Below are 19660 nucleotides of genomic sequence, written 5' to 3'. Positions count from 1 at the left end.
AGGCTTACAACCTGTCATCCCATATTTGGACAGCATGTCCAATCCATACTGCCTCTGCAAGAGCTGTATCCCACTTGGTGATCTAATCACCTCAATGCCCAAGAAATAACGCAGCTCTCCCAAATCCTTCATCTCAAACTTCTGCTTCAATAGCATTTTCACATGAAGGATATCTTCATCACTGTCACCTGTCATAATCAAATCATCAATATAAATGACAAGTAGCATAACACCTTTCTCTGTTTTTCTCACATAAAGTGAGAAATCTGCCTTGGGAATCTAAAACCCAATAGTGACAAGATATTCTCCTATCTTGTCAGACCATGCTCTAGGTGCTTGCTTCAAGCCATACAATGCTTTCTTCAACCTGCAAACAAACTCAGGAAGAACAGCATGCACATAACCTGGTGGCTGCTCCATATATACCTCTTCTTGCAAATCACCATGCAAGAAGGCATTCTTTACATCCATCTGATGTAAAGACCATTCCTTTGATGCAGCCATAGCAATCACTGCTCTTACGGTTGCCATCCTTACAACCGGATTGAATGTTTCTTCATAGTTAATGCCATATGTTTGTGCATACCCCTTGACTACTAATCTTGCCTTGTATCTGTTCACAGAACCATCTGCATTGTGCTTCACCTTATAAACCCACTTACAGCCAATTGCATTCTTACCTTTAGGCAAAGGTACCAATTCCCATGTAGCATTTGCTTCCAAGGCATCCATGGCTTTCTCCCATTTTTCTTTTCCCATGGCTTGCTCAAAAGAAGTGGGTTCTGGTTCCTGTATCACTTTAACCATATATGCATAGTGAATGGTTGTAAATCCATCATATTTCAGCCTATCCACAGGATACCTAGCTCTCGTAGACCTGCGCAAAGTAGGTTCACTCCCAGGTACTCTCAAAACATCCCTGGTCTTCCTTACTCCAGGTGTAACAATAGAAGGAATACCCAACTCATCATCAATGCTCTGTCCTGAGCCACTGGATTCACCATCCACATAAGAGTGACCTGCATTCACATCAAACATGGGCTGATCAACCTTCTCTTTTCCTTTTCGTGATACCTGCATACCACTATCTGCATTGCTTTGAGAAGATTCTCCTGATCTCAATCTGCCTGTCCATGGCGAAGAATATGAACCACTGCTAGAGGACGCTCCCGGTCCACTAATATTTTGTGACTGCTGCTGTGAATTCTGTGCAGCATTACCATTTTGTGTATCTACATCATCTATCACATTTACTGGTTTATACCAACTACTTATCTCATCAAAAACATCTCTGCTCACTGTAAACTTACGAGTAGAAGGGTTATAGCATCTATACCCTTTTTCCTGCAGAGAGTAACCAATAAAGATGCACTTCTCAGCTTTTGGATCCAACTTGGATCTCAACTTATCTGGCACATGTACATAGGCAATGCAACCAAAAATTTTCAAATGAGAAATATCTGGTTTCCTACCAGTATACCTCTCCTCTGGAGTCATCCCATGTATTGCTGCAGTGGGAGTCCTGTTCATTATATAGACTGCTGTAGCAACTGCTTCAACCCAATAAAAATCTGGCAAGTCTTTTTCATTGAGCATGGCACGAGATACCTCTCCAATATGCCTGTTTTTCCTTTCTGCAACTCCATTTTGTTGTGGGGTATGACTGCATGAATATTGTTGCTTTATACCATGCTCCTGCAAGAACCTTGCAAACTCATTTGAGAGGTACTCTCCCCCTCCATCTGACCTTAGGCATTTTACTTGCAGGCCTGTTTCTTTTTCAACCATAGCTTTAAGAGTTTTGAAATGCCCAAAAACTTCACTTTTCTTTTTCATAAAATACACCCAAACTTTTCTGCTATAGTCATCAATAAAACTGACAAAATAATGACAGCCTCCAAGAGATACAGCTTTAGTAGTCCACACATCAGAGTGGATTAATTCCAATGGCTTCTTACTCTCTTGAATATGTATAGGAAATGGTTTCCTTGCCTGTTTTCCAAACTAAGCTTCACATACCTTATGCATTTCTGCAACCTTGAATTTAGGCAATCCTGCAACAATATTTTGGGCCTGCATTGATTTAAGTCGCTGTACATTAACATGACCAATGCGTTTATGCCAGATATCAATATCTGCAACTACACCGGTCCCATGTGCAAACATTGCTGCACTCAATTCAGACACGTCTGCATCCAATGTAAACATTCTGCCCTTCTTCTTTCCTTTTGCTATCAAGCGACCTTTATTTTTCATATCCTCAACAAAGCATCCATGAGGATTAAATCTGACCTGCAAGCCCTGCTCAACCATTTGACCAACAGAAACCAGATTCTTGGTGATATTCGGGACATGAAATACATCGGACAGGTATTTCTTTTTCCCATCCTACATAGACAAAGGAATTTTTCCAATCTGCACAATCGGATGTGCAGTATCATCACCAGTCTCCACAAATCCTAGTTTTTCCATTTTCCTTGCATCCTCCATCCATTCTGCATGACTTGTCATGTGGTTTGATGCACCTGAGTCAACATACCATACATCGTTGCTTTCTTCTGCACTTGTCACAGAATTGTTCATGTGCTGCACCATAAACAAATGCTCATTTCTGTCATCACCCTGTCTACTAGAAGATGCATAATTCCCTTGTTGCAGTTTTCCATTCATTATGTCATTCTGCTTTTTATAGCAGTCTTTAGCCATATGACCCATTTTACCACAGTAGTAGCATTCAACATTACTGTTTGCATTTTGGCCTCTTTGCCATCCACCACGACCTCTTTGGCTCCCCCTGCCTCTAGAGTTACCACGTCCTCCTCTATAGGACTGGTTTTCTTGAGTTTACTACATATTCTGATTTCTACCACGGCCTCCAAATCGGCCTCCTCTACCTCTGCCTCTACCTCTTCCAGCATTTGAGTAGAAGACAGCTTCTTTTGAAGTTCCTCCTGAAGAAGATGCACCACCATTTCTCTGCTCCTCAAAAATTAGAAGAGCAATCAACTCCTCAAAATCAGGAAATCTTTCACGAACTGAAATGGATGTCCGAAACTGTGCATAATCCTTTTCTAGACCATTCAAGGTCACAGAAACTAAATCATCATCTTCCACTGGCGACCCAATGGAAACAAGTGCATCTGCAATCTTCTTCACCTTCATGTGAGTCATTGATGCTCATACTTTCTCTTTGCACATTATGCAACTCTTGCTTGAGCTGCATTTTCCTGGCTTGCGTATTTGAGCTATACATTTTTGACAAAGTATCCCATGCCTCCTTTGGCGTACTTGCATCCTGAATATGCACAATCATAGAGTCTGAAATACTAATAGACAGCCAGTACATAACTTTCCTGGCTCTCTCATGCCATGCTTTGAATGCCTGCATTTGCTGTTGATTGGGAACATCAGGAAGAACTGGTTCTTCTTCATTTCCTGCAACAAATTCCCAATATCCTTTTCCCATAAGGAAATTCGTCATTCTAAACTTCCATGCTTGGAAGTTGTTCTTGTCAAGTTTTTCAGTTACAATCTGTGAAAGAGAATCAGACGCCATTACAGAACACTGCAAAAAATTCTGTCACTGCAAAGAACACAGCTTCAGCCTCACAAGGGCAAATCTGCAAAACTGACGAAAGTGGTATTTGACCACACAGTCACTTCCTAGTGACGATTTTGCATCAACAGGCAACAAGGATGATTATGTAACTCCCAATGTCTCTACGCACAGGCATACGATGCAATTTCTACAATAACTTTTCACCGACCTGTAGAATAGTGACTGCACAGCATAAAACTGGGCCTTTTCCTGAGTGCGTGCAGAAAAGTTCCGCCTCCAAAACAAGCCCCGAAATGGCCTCAAATCAAAAAAACAGGGTCGCCAAGAGCTAAAGCCCTCTCCCGCAGCCAAAAGAACTCTAATACAAAGAAATAGAAGAACCCTATATATGGGTCTCAAACCAAACTCAACTAACTAAGGTGGCATACTAACTGAGCCACGAACTAGACTAGATAAGGATAGCTGTCATCTAGCTATTATTCATGACCGGTGTACCAACCGCATCTGCAACTGATACGTCGGTGACATAAATGCACAACGGTCACCCTGGCATATCACGAGTGGAGCTCGATATCTCAACAAGGAGTACTATCACAACAAGTACGGTGATGTTTACACCCCTCCTACCAGTTTTGCTACCACATTCGGACCGGTTGGTGAGGCTGGCCACCTCTCCGATCATGGAGGACATATGGCATTCGAAACGTCTGGCGATCCATCTTCATCATCTCCGTCAGGTCCAATGTCAGGTTTGTACAATTCTTTTGTGTTGCATGAATCAAAACCCTCGCCTATTTCTTCTTTTGAGGTACAGGATTCGGATGGCTTTGCGTATGTGAACTTCAATAGAGGGGGCTCACGAAGCAGACGAAATTCAGGTACATCTACAGCTTCTGTTTTATTTGAGCATATTACATACACTTCTCACTTCCCTCCCATCCCATCCTCTTCTATATCACACATTGATCATCTCTCATCATCTTTCCAAAATCTTGGATTATACTCCACATCTACATCACACACCCTAGGGGTTGAATCTACCATCTCCGCTCCTAGCACATTTTCCTTCAACCCATTCTCTACCTCTTTGCACCATGGTACTTCGTTAGGGGGAATGGCACCCTTTAACACAGTGTCTCTCACCTTTCAGCAAATAAGCACACCCATCACTCCTGGGTCGACTCTGATGGGCATCCCCCTCACTATCCCCAGCTTCACATCTCCCATGACCACTCATACGCAGGGGTTTCCATCCTCAGCTTCTGGTGCGTCTTCACACTCTCCTTGGGTTACACCTACGCAGGGATTCCCATCTTCTGCTCCCCGTGTTCCCATCCCACCTTGGATTCCTCATGTGGCTACCATGCCCATGCCTAGTAAGCCCATCCCTACCTATGGATCCACCTTGCACACTACTGGCATGCCTGGTGGGCACTCTGGGGCCCATTCCCAAGTGTACACCCCCCCATCCTACCCCCACTACACTTTTTCACACTATCCATCTACGAGCACTACCACTCCTGTTGCAACGGCCAAGAATGCCTTCACGGATAAGACACGTTTTAACGGGTCAAATTTCACTACTTGGTCGAATTTCATGCAACAAGTGCTTGAGTCTCAAGGTCTTTGGGACCTCGTCATTCGTCTAGAGCCTATGCCGGACCCTCGACTAGCTCACCCTAACTGCATCTTTCAATGGAGAGTCCGCAATGCTACAGCCAATGTTGAGCTGATGCAGGGATTGCTTCCTAAGTTTCACTCTTAGTTGCAGCACTTCCCGCTCGCGTCAGAGCGTTGGAGTCACCTTCTCGACTGCTATGCGGCTCGTGATCGTACTCGACGCATCAATCTCGACTTTGAGCTTCAAGAGTTCTCTCTTAAGGAAGGGGATGATCTGAAAGTCAAGCTGGCTGACTATAGACAGTTACTTGCCAAGTTCGCCACTACTAGCTCTCCAAAGTCAGATGACGATCAGGTTACATTCTTCTTGAATAAGTTGCTCGCAAAATACTTTAATTTCATTCAACACATCATCTCCCAACCTCGATTGCTAACCTTCTACAAGCTTGAGTGCCAGTTCTTGCGTTACACAAGGCTACATGATCAAGTCCACAAGAAATCCTCATCACAGCCTTATTCAGAGCAGAGGGGGTTGGTTGCTTCTTCCTCGGGAGGGAAAACCACCAGTGGCAAGAACTCGCTAGATGCAAAGGCAAGCCAATCAAAGGGTGACTCCTCTTCCTCCGATGGAACCAAAGAATCAAGACCTATCTGGCAGCAACTCCTTAAGAAAAACCGGTTTTGCACACACTGCCAAAGAGCAGGCCATGTGGACGAGGAGTGTCGCTCCAAGGCCCAAGGTCTTCCACCTAAAAAGCCTCAGCAGACCGCTGCGACTTCACAATCCAGTGGGGCTACGCCTTCCGCTACTGCCCCATCTACTTCTCCAGCCCCCACAGCGACTGCTAGACATATGGCACCTGCACAGCCTCAACGGCCATCCTTCTCTCCTCCTGAAGGATTGGTTGATTGGTCTGCAGATTCCGATCCCGTTGCACTTCATGCATCTATCTCACCTTCCTCCCCACCTCATGAGGCGTTCCCTTGGCAGAGCCTTGCTACCGGACATACGCGATGGTGGCCACCTTCTTAGACTAGCATGTCTCTAGGTCCTTTCGGATACCCTAGGTCAGTCTAGCATTCATTTTTCGCCCTGTTAGAGTCGGACCCATAGGATTTTTGTCTCTACATTTTAAGTTTTTCGCTGCATTTACTCACACACACATACACATTTGCATCTCTGCACTTGTTCCTTCAGTTAGCTTTTCATTTTAGCTTTGTTTTGTTTTTGGAGCATCTCACTACTAACCTCTGTGATTGTAGACTTTGATCTCCTTTGCAAGTTTTGTTTTCAGTGTAGGGCTAATATCCAGGTTTGCCCAGTCCTACCTAGGCTGGAGACTTGGGATGCGCGTCCCCATGAGGGACACTGTCCAAGTGGCACCTACTCCATGAGCATTCTTCAACATGTAGCATACTTTGCATCTCATTGTGCAGAGCACCACTTGCGCGGATCCTAAGTTGTTTCCACCGGCGGCTGTTGTTACCACACCACCATCCTGTTCATCACACGGATACCTCATCACCTATTTTTCCTCATCATCGACACCCTGAGTGGATGGGTTAGCTTGTATTGTTTTGTAATGTGTTGGGTGTACCCTCCCTACTCCCGTCTTCTGGGTCACTATTACTCAATCGACCGCATCCCATAAAATTTACCACACTTATTTTACACAAAAAAAAACACATACACACACAAAGTTCAATGTGGTTCCATCCGCCTTTGTAGAACTTGGTAGGCCACTGGGCAGCCGACGTGCATCCTTTGTCCAATGCCCTATCCTCTCTAGGGTGACTACTTGGATTCCCTTAGTAAGATAACCATCGCCTCTGTAGTCTTGGTAGGCCACTAGGTAGCCGACGTGCACCCTTTGTTCGATGCCTTGGCTGCTTTGGGATGGGATGCCTTGGGGTACATAAACATCACCATGGCTGGCCTAACCTTTCGACTCAGTGTTGGGCCTGAGAGGGGGTGTTGAGCTAAAATATGCATTACTTGCTGATTAGCCTCTTAAACAGCCCCAAAACACACTAAAAATGCTCTTTCAGAGTAAAACCCTAAAACGGGGAGCGGTTCGAGAGAGTTCAGTGGAAACCCTAAAACGGGGAGCGGTTCGAGAAAGTTTAGTGAAAACCCTAATTTTTGGGACGCCCTTTCACATCTATAAATAGACAGGCTGCCCCCATTTAGTAATCATCCTTGTTTTGCAAGTTACACCACCCCACACACCCTCTGCTGCTGTTGGCGCCCAGTTTCCAGCCTACAGCCCGCCTCCATCTGTTGTCCAGCCATCATCGACTACAACCACATCATCTTTAGCCTGTCCATTGCTGTAGGCGACAGCTCTCAGCTACTGGCGACTGCTCCAAACTGTCCCAGACTGCTGTTCAACCTGCTATCCATCATCTCCAAGGTCAGCCAGCCTGCGTTTTCAGCATTGCAGGCCCTGACACTCTTAGACACTGTTTCAGCCTGCTGTTTACAGCAGACTGTGCACAATTTCCAACCCCCGATTGGTGGTACACTGCTGCATTTACCAGTTTCCAACCTCCAGACTGGTGCGTTTTGGTGACCAGCCTGCTGCCATTCACTATTCAGCACTCCTACACTCCAACTGGTGGTCACAGACTTGGGATCCATCTTCGGTGGACATCACACTCTGACATTGCTCTGCCCTTGAGCACATTGTACACTCTTACATTCATTTACAGCATTCATTCACTTCAGAGTTCTGTTCTCTCTCTCCATTCTTCTGTTTGTGTTTGAGTTTTGAGTTTTGTGTTTAAGGTTTGAGTTTTGCCCTCTGTGTCTGTGTCTGTGTCTTTGTGTTTCTGTCGTGGTCGTACACTCCGTGTGTCCTCAGTGCAAAACCTAGCAGTCTTCTTAACATGAGGAGCACCCTGTACTTGGAGATCCAGGGGAGAGTTGGGCTCCCGAGACAGTTCCTTTGGAGCCAGAGCCTCTTGATGGAGATTCTTCTTCTGATTCAGAGTCTTCCCTTCCATCGGGCACCCCAGTGGAGCCTCCGCCAGTGGATGTACCCGAGTCTTCAGCAAATGGAGAGCAACGGACCTCTCCTCGGCCTCCTCCTTGGGCTCATGACACACTCCGAGATTCAAGGATCAAGGGGGTTCCTAAGAAGTGGGAACCGCAGGATGGACCGCGGAGGTCATGGAGGAATCAGGCACATTCTACGGAGCTTATTTGCTCTAACTATTGTTTGATGACCCGTGTTTTGCAAGGTCGAGAGCTCACTTCAGTAAAGGAGGCTTTGCAGTTTGACCATTGGTGAAAGGCTATGGAAGCCGAGTTGGAGGCTATTGAGAGGAATGGCACCTGGTCTCTTGCGCCTTGTCCTTCTCACAAGAAGGTGATTGGCGTCAAGTGGGTCTTAAGACCAAGTACCTTAGCGATGGTTCGTTGGACAAGCACAAGGCTCGCCTTGTTGCTAAAGGTTTTGCTCAGTGCCCAAGCATTGACTTCCATGATACTTTTGCCCCTACTGCTCATATGGCAAGTATTCGAGCTATTCTTGCCTTGGCTAGCCATAGGAGATGGCCTGTCTATCAATTGGATGTAAAGTCAACCTTTCTCCATGGTGACTTGCAAGAGGAGATCTATGTAGAACAGCCTCCTGGCTTTGGATCCTCGGCTGGGAAAGTTTACAAGTTGAAGAAGGCCTTGTATGGTCTCAAGCAGGCTCCGCGTACATGGAACGAGAAGATTAACTCGTTTCTTCAATCAAAGTTGGGATATCGGCGCTCCAAGGCTGATCCACAGCTTTATGTGCACACTTCCAAGGCTGGTCGTGTGTTGTTTGTGTTGTATGTTGATGATTTGATTCTTACAGGTGACCATGCATCGACAATCCAAGAGACCAAGACAGCTTTACATCAAACGTTCAAGATGACAGATTTGGGGCTTCTTCATTTCTTCTGGGGTCATGAGATTTATCAGTCTCAAAGGGGGGTTTTCATCTCTCAACAGGGATACATTCAGGAGCTCTTGGTGACTTTTGAGATGGAGAATTGTCGAACCATTTCTACTCCTATGGATCTAAACTAGGAGTCCAGGAAGACTATTGGAAGGTATGCCACTTATGCTAATTTGTCCCAAAGTTATTTTGCCACTTACGGTGATTTGTCTCGAAGTCATTTTGCCACTTATGCTAATTTGTCTCGATGTTTGGAAAGGAAATATTTGTCTTGGAAATAAACTTGTTTCCATTGGTAGAATACACCTACAATGCCTCATTCCAACAAAGCATTGGGATGAAACCATTCCAAGCATTATTTGAGCAAGAATTCTTATCTCCTCTAAACTTCTCTAATCCCATCATAAAGGTTGAAGTCTCCAAAAGGATGTTACATGGCCACTTCACACTCAGATTCTCCCTTGACGGATGCTTTCCGCTACCGTCAGTTGATTGGATCCTTGACTTGGCTACTCAACACTCGTGTTGATCTTTGTTTTACTGTGGATCTTTTGGCGGGGTTCATGAGTGAACCCAAACAGGTGCATTGGCAGGCTGCCCTAAGGATTCTTCGGTATTTGAGGGGGACCTCTGACTTAGGGATTTCTTATCCAGCAGGTACAGATACTTCAAATCTTGTTCTTGCAGGTTGGAGCGACTCGGATTGGGCTGGCGATGTGGACCACTATAGGCTATTGTTTTACCTTGGGTACAGGTGTTATCTCTTGGAGTAGCAAGAAGCAGCCCACGATAGCCCTTTCTTCTACTGAGGCGAATTATCGGGCCGCGTCTTCCACCACATATGAGGTTGTGTGGCTTCAGAGATTGTTGGAGGAGCTTGGCTGCCCCCACACTCGTCCTACTCTTCTGCAGTGCGACAATAAGAGTTGCATTGCCTTGGTACAGAATCTTCTATTCCATGCCCGAACGAAGCACATTGAGATCCAGTATCACTTCATTCGAGAGAAGCTTCTAGATGGGACCATTGATGTGGAGTACTGCAAGACGAAGGATAATCTTGCAGATTTGGCGCTTTCCTAGGCTCTTCTTGGGAGTCATGCTAGATCCCTTAGTCTTCTGACTTGTCCACGATCTGAGAGGGGGTGTTAAAGAGTCATTCCTTGGACAGCATGCAGTACGGACAGCAGGAGGAGCCACATCAGCATTCGCAAGAGCCACGTCAGCAGCAGTCGGACAGCTGCCACATGGCACAACAACAGTCGGCCAAGTTTTCTGTGCAGTCGGCTGCATTAAAGGCAGCCGACCTCATTCTGCCTATTTTTTCGTGTTATTTCTTGCTATTTATAGCAATTCCAGTCTAGCACTTGTTCATCTTGGATCTTGAGATCTGACAGAGACAACCTGCTGTGACTGACGACACGCGGGCTGACGGAGATCGAGGTCCTCAAGGCGGAGACACGCCGATATTTTCTCTGAACCCGTGTATATCTCTGCACTCCTATACAGCATACTACACTACTGCAGATTTTGCGTTTCACTCTCTCTCTCTCTCTCTCTCTCTCTCTCTCTCTCTCTCTGTGTTCTCTCTCTCAATCTTGGTCCTACGCTTCCACATCGCTGCACTCTGACACTTTCCATAATCATTACCATGATTTCATTAAAGTTTATCTAGATGACTTTTGTGTCTTTAGCATCTTCTGTAAGCATTACGGTCACTTCTAGCAATTGTTGACTTGCCACCTGGCAATAAGTCTATTGGCACTAAATGGGTTTTAAACTCAAATGCAAAGCTGATAGTTCCACTAACAGGTACAAGGCACACTTCGTTGCCAAAGGATATGCTAAGGAAAAGGGAATAGATTTTGAGGAGACTTTTGCTCCTACATCCCGCATGAGTACTATTAAATGAGTTACTACTATCGCTGCCCATCATGGATAGAAATTGTATCAATTGTATATTAAGAAAGCATTTCTTAATGGTGATTTGCACGAGGATATTTATATATCACAACCTCGACAATTTGTGGTTAAAGGCAAAGAGCACTTGGTTTGTAAGTTAACCAAGGCTTCATATGGCTTGAAACAAGCTCCTCATGCATGGTATTCAAATATAGATGCTTATTTGAACAACAAAGGGCTCAAGAACACTCCAGGTACTCCTACTCACACATCAAGGGGGGGACTTGCTAGTCATCATTCTTTATGTAGATGATATGTTGCTCACCGGACCTAAAGAAGACAAAATTGCAGATTGAGACTGAATTGAAGAATAAATTTGCTATGTCACATATGGGCCTCTTACATTACTATTTGGGATTTAGTTCACCCAAAATCAGAACGGTATCATCATGTCACAATCACAGTATGTGGAAAAGCTTCTACATAGGTTTAGCATGCAAGATTGTAAACCTATGAGTGCTCCTATGGAGCTAGGGCTAAAGCTATCTACGCATGATGGTAGTGAGATGACTGATGTTGCAATTTGAAGTCAAGCTATTGGATACCTTATCTATCTTTGCAAAACCACGCCCAAACATACAGTTTGCAATATGGGGGGGAGAAGAGTAGGGGGCGCTTGCAACTACAAGCTTACAACGATTCAAACTAGGCTACAGACTAAGATATTCAGCAATCTACTAGTTGATATTGTTTCTTTTTGGGCCATTCATGCATTTCATGGCTTCGTAAGAAACAACCTACAATGACTACCTCGTCTTGTGAGGCTAAGTACAAGGCAACCTTCATAGCTCGCTGCACAAATTGCTAGCTAATATACAGGTTTTGTTGGAGGGTCCTACACCTACTCTCTCAAACAATCAGAGTGCTATTGCGGTAGCACAAAATCCTATGTTTCGTGCATTGAGATTCACTACCACTATGAAAGAGAGAGATCTTACACAAGAGACATCAGCTTGATGTATGTTCCCACATAGAAAAATATTGCAGACATTTTCACCAATGCTTTACCACGTGAGAGGTTTGAGGCTTTCCCCAAGTCCTTGAACTTATTACCCTTTCATGATTGATGATCCTTGTACTTCATCAAATTGGCACTACAAGGGAGTGTTAGAATTTGCCAATTCTGGGTAATGTGTAATTTGTGCGGTGTGGACACTAATTAAAGTATCGAAGTGTGGTGTGTCTTAAGACTTTAAAATTTACATGTGGTGACATCAAGCTCTAGAGTTAAGTTAATCCAACTCTAGTTAGGGTGTGGGAGTTTGGTTAGGTCAACCTTAGACCTTACTTGTGCTTTATACTTTCAATCTACAATTCACTCTTGAGCTAATAGACTCTCTTGAGCTCATATTGTCTATTGTTCATTGTCTCTCATTTCTCTCTCCATAGCCAACTGCTTCTCACACTAACATCATAGTACATACACATAACTATACATTCACCATGGATACTCTACTATTATCAACTCCACTGGGTGCTCCTCAAAGAAAGAACCAAAATCAATGTAGATCATACTCCAACCCTGATCCTAGAAAGTAAAAAGAAGATAATCTCTATACTAATCAAGAACAACCCTACAGAAGATTTATCATAACAATGGATTCCCCACTTTCAATCATTCTGCCAAAGGGATTCCCCATATGAGTTTCCCCCATGTGAGAACCAACTAGAAGCAAAGTTAGCTCGTTTTGTTGAACCCCCAACACGGACTTGAAGGGACACCAAAGTCAAGATTGTAAAATTAACAAAAGAAATTGATGCATTTGAGAAACCACAAATCAAGGATCCATCACACCAAGAATACAAGTGAGTCAACAATACCCCACTACCACCACCCTCTCACAATCCCTCTATGGCTTAGGAGCTCGTGAGGAGTGATGGCATCACTAGGGCTAAAACACAGATTCCGTGGTCATAGTAGCCTCAGTTGCTTGATCAGAATCAAAGTCGAAATCGAAGGGATAGTACGATCCATCCAGTCCGGTCAAACATATACAATCCACCGTCTAGTGGAACCACCCTTGCCCTTGGCCTCCTCTTGCTTCTTTGCCATTACTAGTTTCTTGCAATCTTTGCAAAGATCCCCCTTCTTCCCACAAAACCAACACTTAGATTCTTCTTGTCTCTCTCTCCACTATATGTGTGTGTGTACATGCGCACGTGCATTGCTTCCATTTTGCACACTAAAAAGTAGTGTATGTTAGATGTATTACATGTACACTTCAATTATACAAGATTGTCATCAATTGGATCAAGGAAACTACCATGATGAGGGCAAGTCTTAAATCAAATGCAAGCACTTGCCTATTGCCATGGAGAATCGCAAAGATGAGGGCATTGTTGCATGTCGTTGCATTAGAAACAATATCAGTTGTGAGTCATGGCAAATTCTGTCCCGAGAAATGTAATTCCTCCAAGATCAACTTGCAAACACTTTCCATAGAAGCTTCAACTAGTGAGGATGGACTCTATGCTCTAATACCATGATGAGAAAAAAGGCACCAAGTGTCAAAATATGACTACTATGAAAGCAAACCAAAGAGACAGTAGGGTTTCTGGGGAGAAACACACAGCCAATACATCAAACACCACATGTGAGAGAAGAGAAAAGAAAACGTGGAAGAAGAAGATGATGCTGAATGATGAATCATTGAATCAAGCTAAGTGAATCGAGCTGATCCAACAAAGCCAAAGCTCTAAAGATAACTAATTGTCATGTAGGAGCCTCCAATTTGCAAACACAAATCTAAAGATGACACCCAATGAAGGAGTGTTAAGTCGATGAAATGCCAAACGCAAGCACAAAGATGACACCGCGTGGAGCAAAGCTAACACGTGATGGAGAAGCAGTCACCGAAGGGATAAATGCAACCTATGGAGACCAAAAAACCCTAAACACAGATGCCTGGAGCTGCTGAAGCTGATGCCAACTGTGGAGTGAGGTCACTAACAGGAGATAGAAGGTCTACCACCATAAACACAAGCCTGAGGATGATGAAGACAAGGCACCTAGCAGTAGGAGGGATGGAGATAGTGAAAGACAATCACGAACTATAATGTCCTAAGGGTATGAACAACACTGGAGAGGCTAGAGAGAGAAGGGAGAAATGTGGAGAGAGAATGATAAAATATTAGAAGGAATGAATGAGGCATTTTGAATGTTTGGAGTCAGTGCCATATTTATAGGCTCAGACTATCTCAAATGGTGCCCACTGAAGTCTCTCGGGTGGTGCCCGAGCTCTCTCACGAGGCACCTAGAAAGCCTTTTTTGTGACTATAAACAAAAACCAAAATAGGAATGAAGGAGGGGAAAATGCACTGAATGACTTGGTTTCTCGATGCAAAGAAGGGTAAACATGGGAGAGAGAATGCAAAGATGGTAGAGATGAATGAATGGTCCATGTTGAAACCCCAGGCATTCAAAAAAACTAAATGATCGCATACAGTATGTACACATGCAGCCTAAATATAATGAAATATGTCCAACTTCATAAATGAGGGCCAAATGTATGGCCAACCTAGCAAAATGGACATAAATGCTCTGATCTAAGACAAGTAGCAAAATGTGCACCTGCACCACCAAATGCAAGTTGCCTATACATGGAGCTAGGCATTGACTCTTAACCAAAAACACAAGATCAAATCCAAGATATATGGCCTCAAACATCTATGATAGTATTGGTTTTCCATCTTGAGATGGTTGATTTTTAATCTCTCATCTTTCAAAGTATTACATTTAGCATAGAATAGATTACCCATTCTCGAGACTAGTGCCATTGATCCTAAATGAAAAGGGTCCACCAAATGCAAGTTGCCTATACATGGACCTAGACATTGACTCTTAACAAAAAACACAAGTTCAAATCCAAGACGATATGTCCTCAAACATCTATGATAGTATTGGTTTTCCATCTTGAGATGGTTAATTTTTAATCTCTCATTTTTCAAAGTATTACATTTAGCATAGAATAGATTACCCATTCTCGAGACTAGTGCCATTGATCCTAAATGAAAAGGGTCCACCAAATGCAAGTTGCCTATACATGGACCTAGACATTGACTCTTAACAAAAAACACAAGTTCAAATCCAAGACAATATGTCCTCAAACATCTATGATAGTATTGGTTTTCCATCTTTTGATGGTTAATTTTTAATCTCTCATCTTTCAAAGTATTACATTTAGCATAGAATAGATTACCCATTCTCGAGACTAGTGCCATTGATCCTAAATGAAAAGGCTCTAAGAGAGATCTCATGCTAAATAGAGCCAACCAAAACATGTTGTTGGTGTTGCAAGTAAGGTGGGAAAGGATGAGCCAACCAAATAGAAATCATAAACTTCCTCCCCTCCTCCATTTGTACTTGTGGCTATGACTACTTGGTACTTGTAGCCAAGTATCCAACTGGCACTAGTAAAATACAAGAAAGCGCGTTTTACATTTTCCCTATTACTTTAACCCTTGGCCTTTGAAATGAGCAAGTATTCTAATCTTTTTATTACAATATTGGTCCTTTGTAGTAGATTTATAGTCCATTTTGCATTTTGGACATTAATATATGTAGCTACGGCACACACACACACACACAGAGTGTGTCTAATATGAAAATTCGTGATTAGCTCAAAACAAGTGGTATATCTTCACTTTCTAACTCTATCAAAACCCACAAATGATTGTAACCATCTTCAATGGGTGTGACATTAATCAATTAATCTCTCAAGAGCCGGGCTGAAACTCATACAGTAGGTAGGAAACTATAAAGGACTGATGAAATCAGAAGCAAATTGGTCCTACAGTAAATGCATACTGCGGTTCAAATATGATTCCAGAGTATAATTAGGACAAATAAACTAGAAACTCCAACTACCTTTGCTTGTCCCACAGCCATCATACTGACTAAGCCCCCTTCACTTTCTCTCATTTTGTTCCAGAGTCCAAAAAACAGTCAGATTCTAAGAAATTTAGATTGGGCATTGTCAAATATAGCATTAATTGGTAGTGCCCACCGCTAAACAAAATGGGAATGCGACCACATGGTTTGATTTTTTATTTTTTTTTTGTACATAGCTACTCACTTGCATGGTCACGAGCCGATCTTCAACTTGCACCTCTTTGGTCAAGAAGTCTGCACCGATTGTCGCCTTGTACTGGTTACTGAACTTTTTGTTGACATACCTTGCAAAATTTTAAGTCATGGATGATACAAGAAATGTTTCAGAGATTTCTGAAACATTATTTTCAGAATCAACTACACTGTCTGAGAGCTAAAAAACAATACAATACGGCTTCAGCAGGCAGGATACTGATTCATCAATGAGGTTTTGCCAACCCTGCCAAGACCCAAAAAAATTTTCAAAAAGGGAGACAAAATTGATGAGGACAACCACATTGTTTCCTGACCAAAAGAAAAAAATCCCCTTTACGTAAATTTAATTTCACTGAAAAACAAGAAATCCTGCAGAGGAGTGTGTCAGACAGCTGCGATGAATCAACTGTTCCTGTCTATGACTGACTGCGTTAGTTTTTCCCAGAGCAAAAGACACATTTGACGAGGCAAGCCACATTTTTTCTCGTTTTCCGAATAATTTTTTGTCCATTTAGGTGAATGTAATTTTACTGAAAAACAACAAATTCTCTGCATAATAGTGCATCAAACAGCTGGGATGAATGTATGGTTTACTGTCGATGACTGTGTTAGTCTTTTCTCAGAGCAAGAGATGAGAGAAAATGTACACACCCGCTGTCTCCGAGGATGATGACCTTGAGGAGAGTCCTTTTGCGCGTGGCCATGGCTGCTGTTGTTTGACAGGAGCAATGGCCGAAGAAAACCCTGTCACGACAAATCGACAGACGGACAGCCAAAGCACAGACAAAGGCACGCACAAGACCTGTGCAAACTCCAAAGGGCTTTGATAATTTTTTACTGGCATGCAAAGGATATAATTATCTTCACCCTCATCTCATCTTCACCTTCATCTTTATAATATTCACGTTCATCTTTATTATTGTTGTTTCAATGTTGTTGTTGTTGTTGTTGTTGTTGTTGTTTTGCACTCTCATCTTCGATGGTGTTCGGGCAAAATTCCATTAAAATATATAGCCATCAAGCGTACATAATGCATTTATTTTTAAAAAAACTTACCTTATCATCGTTTTTTCGTGATTATTAATACTTATACTAATTTGGTTTTAAATATACCTGTACTGAGATGAAACCCTACCTTTGTTTCCCAAAAATGAAAACTAGAAACTTTTAAATGTAACTTCAATAACTAATTCCTATGAATGGAACTCTAATAAGATTAAGGCCTACTCTTGTTGCCCAGCTGACTATCTTCAATGTTGTTTTCATTGATGTAACTTTTAACTTGTCATTGTTCTGTGTGATTCTTGTACTAATTTGGTTTTAAATATACATTCCACTAGATTAAATCCTACCTTTATTTTCCAAAAACTAAAACTAGAAACTTTGAGCATAACTTTTAGTAATACTAAATCCTATGAATGTAACTCTAGTAATATTGAATCCTACTATTATTGTTCAAAAGAGAAAATAGAAAATGTGCTCAATAGAAGAAAAAGATTTTAAGTGTTGTTGGTCCTCCATGTTGTGGTGTATCTTTCAATCTGTAATATCAACATATTTAGTTCTTAATATTACTACTATTTTAGGGTTATCTTTTGAGCTAACTTCAATGTAAGTGTAGCACAAGAGAAGTCTATGCCCAAGAATCTAATGGTGGCACCAACTATAAGGAAAGAATATTACAAGGTCATAGATTAGGGCTATCCAATATCTCTCTTTTTCCCAACATTTCTCTATTTCCTAAAAATGTTATAGTGTATGTTTAAAAATACATTTATGTGTCTCTTCCTCAACAACAAAGTGTTTCATAATCTATCCTCTCTACACATTAAACCCCTTTTGATTAGTAAGTCTCATGGACAAACAATCCACTTGCCACATAGCTTTATAGGTCTAGGGTAAGGGGCCCAGTCATCTAATAATATCTTCTCTACACATTGAGTCCATTATGATTAATAAGTCTCTCGAACATAAAATCTACTTGCCACATAACTTTATAAGTATACGGTATGGGGCACAATAACATGACAATTTTTGGCACTAGTGAGACCAAAAGTGCAATGCTTTGGCACCTATTACATGATAAGAAAAGGGGGGGAATGGTTAGCCTCTCTACCTCACACATATTTATTGCATCCAAGCTCATTTTGTAAGTTTTCTTTTCTAGATTGGCCCTAACTTACATTGCCCTTTGAGAGGTGATTGGGTATTTTACAAAGGCGTCAATCTAAGTTAACCTTTTGAGTACTAACTACATTATTTGTCAAAACAAGATTCTTTAAGTAAGGAAAAAATAAGCAATACATGCATGCATTTTGAAATTGAAATGCTTCTAGCCATCAAAAAAAAAATTCGAGCACACAAAATCAATCATATTCTTATTTGAACTTGTATTGTCTTGAATAGAACTTGAAATTATAACAATAGGGACTGAGTATGTCAAATCCATATTCTATCTATAGGTGTAAAAGCCATTTTGCTACCTATCCATGTTAGCATCCTCCTACTATCGGTGAGTATACACATAAATACATGTATAATTCATATCAAGAATTACAAGAAAGCATCCCACCAAGACCATCTCTCTCTCTCTCTCTCTCTCTCTCTCTCTCTCTCTCTCTCTCTCTCTCTCTCTCTCTCTCTCTCTCTCTCTCTCTCTCTCTCTCTCTCTCTCTCTCTCTCTCTCTCTCTCTCTCTCTCTCTCTCTCTCTCTCTCTCTCTCTCTCTCTGTGTGTGTGTGTGTGTGTGTGTGTGTGTGTGTGTGTGTGTGTGTGTGTGTGTGTGTGTGTGTGTGTGTGTGTGTGTGTGTGTGTGTGTGTGTGTGTGTGTGTGTGAGGTGAGGGACCCAAGAGCACACATACAAAAGCAATTGAAACTTAAGCACACATTGAGATAGGGCTAAAATCATTTTCGTCTTCTTTCTTCTTCTTCCACACAAAATACAACATGATAAAAGACGAATATGAAAGTACTACAACATATGTATATGCAATCATTAAGTGTGAATCCACTAAGGAAAGAAGAGGTGGCATAATGAATGTGTCATAACCAAGGATAGAAAGTGTGAAGAAGTCCTCGAAATCCTATGAGAGGGCCCAACACAACCCTCTCCAAGCTCCCAGAGAGCTCTAGGTGCACCGCGGTCCATTGTGATGTCACGCTACATAAGGCAATGGAAATCTCACAAGAGAATGCTTAGAAGGTAGAGAAGGCACAAGAGTTTGCAAAATGGCCCATCTTGAGGGCAATAGCTCATATTCATAGAATAGAACTTTGTACAAGACTAACCATAGGTACAATGAGTGTGTGTGTGTGTGCATGCGCGTGTGCTACTTCCATTCTTTCCTAGTATCAAAGCCACATGACCCATGTCTATTGGCTCAATAAGTCCATTAATGTATAGATGGAAGAAAGTTGCCCCATATCTAATCATCTGAATGAGTTCAACGTTATTTTCAATCAATTGAATGCTAAAGAGATCAAATTCTAGGATTTTGTAAA

General features: G+C 42.3%; 1 protein-coding gene across 1 annotated transcript in view; it reads right to left on the bottom strand.

Moving 5' to 3' along the window:
* The window catches only part of LOC148019032 (ras-related protein Rab7), a 53699-nt gene extending 36658 nt beyond the window's left edge, over nt 1-17041 (bottom strand). Inside the window, exons 1-3 of the mRNA XM_087701098.1 lie at nt 16811-17041; nt 16377-16403; nt 16149-16248 (exon numbers count right to left, since the gene is read on the bottom strand). Coding sequence (XP_087557224.1) covers nt 16149-16248; nt 16377-16403; nt 16811-16863 — 180 coding nt within the window. The 5' untranslated portion in view covers nt 16864-17041. The remainder of the gene's footprint in view (nt 1-16148; nt 16249-16376; nt 16404-16810) is intronic.
* Between the last annotated feature and the right edge of the window lie 2619 nt (nt 17042-19660).

This window comes from Lygodium microphyllum, chromosome 20 (genome assembly GCF_053477565.2).
Source record: "Lygodium microphyllum isolate KBCC chromosome 20, Lygodium_microphyllum_v1.1.10, whole genome shotgun sequence".
Lineage (NCBI taxonomy): Eukaryota > Viridiplantae > Streptophyta > Polypodiopsida > Schizaeales > Lygodiaceae > Lygodium > Lygodium microphyllum.
This window is presented reverse-complemented; position numbering and strand designations above follow the sequence as displayed.